The sequence below is a fragment of the Melanaphis sacchari genome, unplaced genomic scaffold (genome assembly GCF_002803265.2).
Source record: "Melanaphis sacchari strain LSU unplaced genomic scaffold, SCAv2.0 Contig1745_pilon_pilon, whole genome shotgun sequence".
Classification (NCBI taxonomy): domain Eukaryota; kingdom Metazoa; phylum Arthropoda; class Insecta; order Hemiptera; family Aphididae; genus Melanaphis; species Melanaphis sacchari.
In genome coordinates this window covers 1-3,856 of record NW_020270812.1, presented here as the reverse complement: position 1 = coordinate 3,856, position 3,856 = coordinate 1, and the positions used below count along the sequence as shown (strand labels likewise).

General features: G+C 26.8%; 1 protein-coding gene across 1 annotated transcript; it reads right to left on the bottom strand.

Annotated features, from left to right (window-relative positions):
- Positions 1 to 92: 92 nt before the first annotated feature.
- On the bottom strand, positions 93 to 2,873 carry LOC112592387 (bifunctional glutamate/proline--tRNA ligase-like; the record flags this gene model as incomplete). The annotated part of the gene is made up of 7 exons (XM_025336412.1): positions 93 to 148; positions 238 to 452; positions 679 to 740; positions 1,322 to 1,396; positions 1,842 to 1,953; positions 2,019 to 2,369; positions 2,439 to 2,873. Coding segments are annotated over 7 exons (1,306 nt in total), but the record flags the coding sequence as incomplete, so codon positions are not given.
- Positions 2,874 to 3,856: the final 983 nt, after the last annotated feature.

Genomic DNA, 3,856 nt, shown 5'->3' with positions numbered 1-3,856 from the left:
GTACTATTGCATCAACTGAAGGTTTACTTGTTCAGAGTTAGATTTTATCAGCTTTGTTTGTGTTGAATACCACCGCAGGAAAGTCACTCAAGTTATATTTTTATACTGCTTTCAAAGCTAAGTAGAACTTTAACTGCCCAATATCTGCCTATATCAATAAAACAAAATTAAAACTTGATATAATAAAATACCTTAGAAAATTACTATTTATGATAAAGAACAGTCAAAAAAACATACTTTTAGAAGCATTGCTACTTTTCATCGATCGCACTTTATCTCCTTGTTCATTAATTTTTGTCACTATTGCATCAACTGAAGGTTTACTCTGTTCAGAGTTAGATTTATCAGCTTGCTTTGGTGTTGGAATACCACCGGCAGGAAAGTCGACTCCTGCTATATTTTTATACTCGGCTTTCAAAGCAAGTAGAACTTTAACTGCTTCCCATATTCGCCTATATCATAAAACAAAATTAAACTGACTATAATAAAATAATTAGAAAAAACTATTTATGATAAAGAATTAGTCAAAATAAACATACTTAGAAGCATTGCTACTTTCATCGTCACTTATCTCCTTGTTCAATAATTTTTGTCACTATTGCATCAACTGAAGGTTTACTTTGTTCAGAGTTAGATTTATCATTGCTTTGTGTTGGAATACCACCGCAGGAAAGTCACCCCGTTATCTTTATACTAGTTTTCAAATCTAGAAGAACTTTAACGGATTCTTCTAAGTTAGCCTATAGTTTAAAATATGCATTATTTAATATTTGTATTTCAAATTATTTATTTTTCAAACTATTACCATTGTGTAGAATGTAGATTAATACTTTTTAAATTTCATTTTTGGTTAATTTTATTGTCATAAAGGTAAAAATAAAATACACAACATTTGTAATCAAATACTGAACATATTAGTGCACAATTTAGAATATTTTAATTTTTTGGTTAATATTAAATATAATTATCAAAAATAATGTATATTGATAACTATATGTTTTTATATTAAGGTTTACAATAAAATCGTTAAACTATGAGTTTAACACAAAGTGGATAAAGATTCAATTTTAACTTTTTAGTTTTTTCTTAGAGTGATATAAATAGATTTAACTATAGATTACAATATGGTACATAACAAATTTAATCAAACATTTATTGTTTATTTTTATTTAATATTGAGGACAGCATGTTGCAATGATTCAATAGTAATTTGAATACAAGTACACAAAAAATAATAGAACATGGTTATTAATAGAAATATAATTAATTATAATTATTCTGCAGAAAAATTAATAATTTAAAATAAAAGAAATCATCATACCTTCATACTATGTACTTTATTAGCTAGATCATTTATTTGAATGATTAATGTGTCAACATTCTTGTTTGTAGTTTTCTGTAACAAAAGTATAATTGAAATAATTTCATGAAACTGTATTGTTAACTTATTTTAAATCAAAACAGAAGGTGTCATTAAAAACTTAAACAAGACATATAAGTTGATGAATTATTATTTCAAATCACATAAAAATATATGTAAGTTAAACTTGAGTCATAAAAGTCGTATTAAACATTTTTTATTTAATACATTTTAGCAATTTAACAAAGTTTTCTAAGCTTTCAGTACAATTCACACAAAAATCAAAATCACACTTAAAAAAGATATTGAAACATATAACAAACTTAGCAAATAAAATAAACATTCTTAAATTTAAAAAAAACAGAGAAAACTCATATTACATATAATTAAAATCCATCAAGTAGATTTAAAACAATAGTTAAAACACTATGTTTTATAAGCCATTATTTACGTCAATATAAATTTATTTTGTTATAATTACTTTTGTATCATTTTGGGCGATTGCTGCAGGAACAGTAGTTATTGGAGTTGTTTTTGTGTGACCATCAGGTATGTTAAATAACACTAATGGTGTTTGCTTACCAGTGTGAACACTATAAAAAACCATTTGTTTATAATAAATATATTAACCAAACAACTTTTCTTAACTAAAACTTACCTGAATGGCTGATACGTTGAATCACATATAAAGTAACCTCTACGTTGTAATTGGATTACATCTCCTTTCTTTAAATCTTTTAACTCTGAATCACCTAACATTTGCATTTCCCAACGACTATTTTCTGTATTTAAATATTGCTTGAAATCATCATCTTTGGCCAATACTGCTTTACTGATTAAATGATCAAAATAAACACAAACAACTGGTACTAGAATAGGCAACGCTTCTTCAGATTTTGAATAATCAGAAGTACTTGGTAGCCAAGTAACCTTAACTGTAGATTTAAAATCTGTATTTTCAAGGTCAGATACTGCATAAATTTTCTCTATTTTATTATTATTTTGATTCCTGTAGATATAAATTTGTAAACAATAATCTATGAGTGAGAAATTATAATTTTCTATCGATAAATATTACCTTTCAATACGCTTGATTAAAAGATTGCCCCAGTTAATAAACGTTGCTCGACGTCCAGCTTCTAATAACTCTGCATCACTATAATCTATAAGAATTTTAGGTGTGGCCCAGACACAATTTTTTAGCCCAAGTTGGGGATTTTTAGGATGTCTAGGGACATTCTCAATCTTATATGGTTTTTCAACATTTTCTACCACAACTTCAACTGGCTGATAAGATAATATAGCATTTTCTTTATTTAAATTGGATAACAATAAAGTTGTATGCCTTGGTGCTATTGAATCAATGATACTGCGATTCAATGACCAAATTTTATCCCACTGCATAGCTGTAACAGTTCTAGAAGATCCTTGGGCCACTATGAATTGTTTCAATGCTTCCACCTGCATACCTCTCCTTAATACACCACGAACAGTCGGCATGCGAGGATCATCCCTTAAAAAATAAATAAATAATTTATTGTCTTATAATATATGATAACAAAATTAATAATACAACAGTAATTTTCAACTTGTAAACTTTACAAGTTACAATTAATTGTTTACTATGTAATTATTAATTACATAAATTAATCAATTTTACTAACCTTCATCTACATGACCTGTTCAACAAACCAAGTTAATTTTCTTTGACAAAACAGTATTGGCTATGTTTAAATCTGAATACAGACACATAAGTCAGGGTTTCATTATCAGTCGGTTCAATTTCAATGCATCGCATAAACCAATAATATTGCATCACGATCAATGTATACCTCTAGTACTTAAACAATAGTAACACCCTCCAAACTATCCACGATAGGACAAGACAGAAGTCATAAGTTGGATATATATAAAATAAATTTAAAGTGACATTATGAATTAAATACACACATATTAAATTAACTTAATTTTATTTTTATTAAAACTCCACTGGAAATAACTTTGAAATCCTCACCGAGATAAGCTTGTGTCGAAGCCCAGAATCATTTATATCACAAGTCACCGAGAATTAATCAAACATTATAAATAAAATAGGAAATAGATGTACTTAGAAGTCACATAGTTATTTTATTATATAAATCAGTTTTTCTACCATAATAGAAAATAATTTCATTTCATAGAATCGTATTTGTATACACAGATATTTAGTTTAGTTATAAAATATTATTACATGGAGCTGATTTGTTAAAGATAAAATCTATAATTTAACAGTTATCACTATGAAATTAAATGTTGCAAATAATATGTTATGTGAGTTCGCATGAATGATACACAACAGATGATTTTTCAAAATTTAATTATAAGCTGCTAACACTTAACTAATTATCAATATTATTTTAGTTAAACTTATTTGAAGTGAATAGTTCGTATTGAGCCAACAAAATATTAATTTTTGTTACGTCCTTACAGCAATACGTAACTGAACGAAGCTACAAT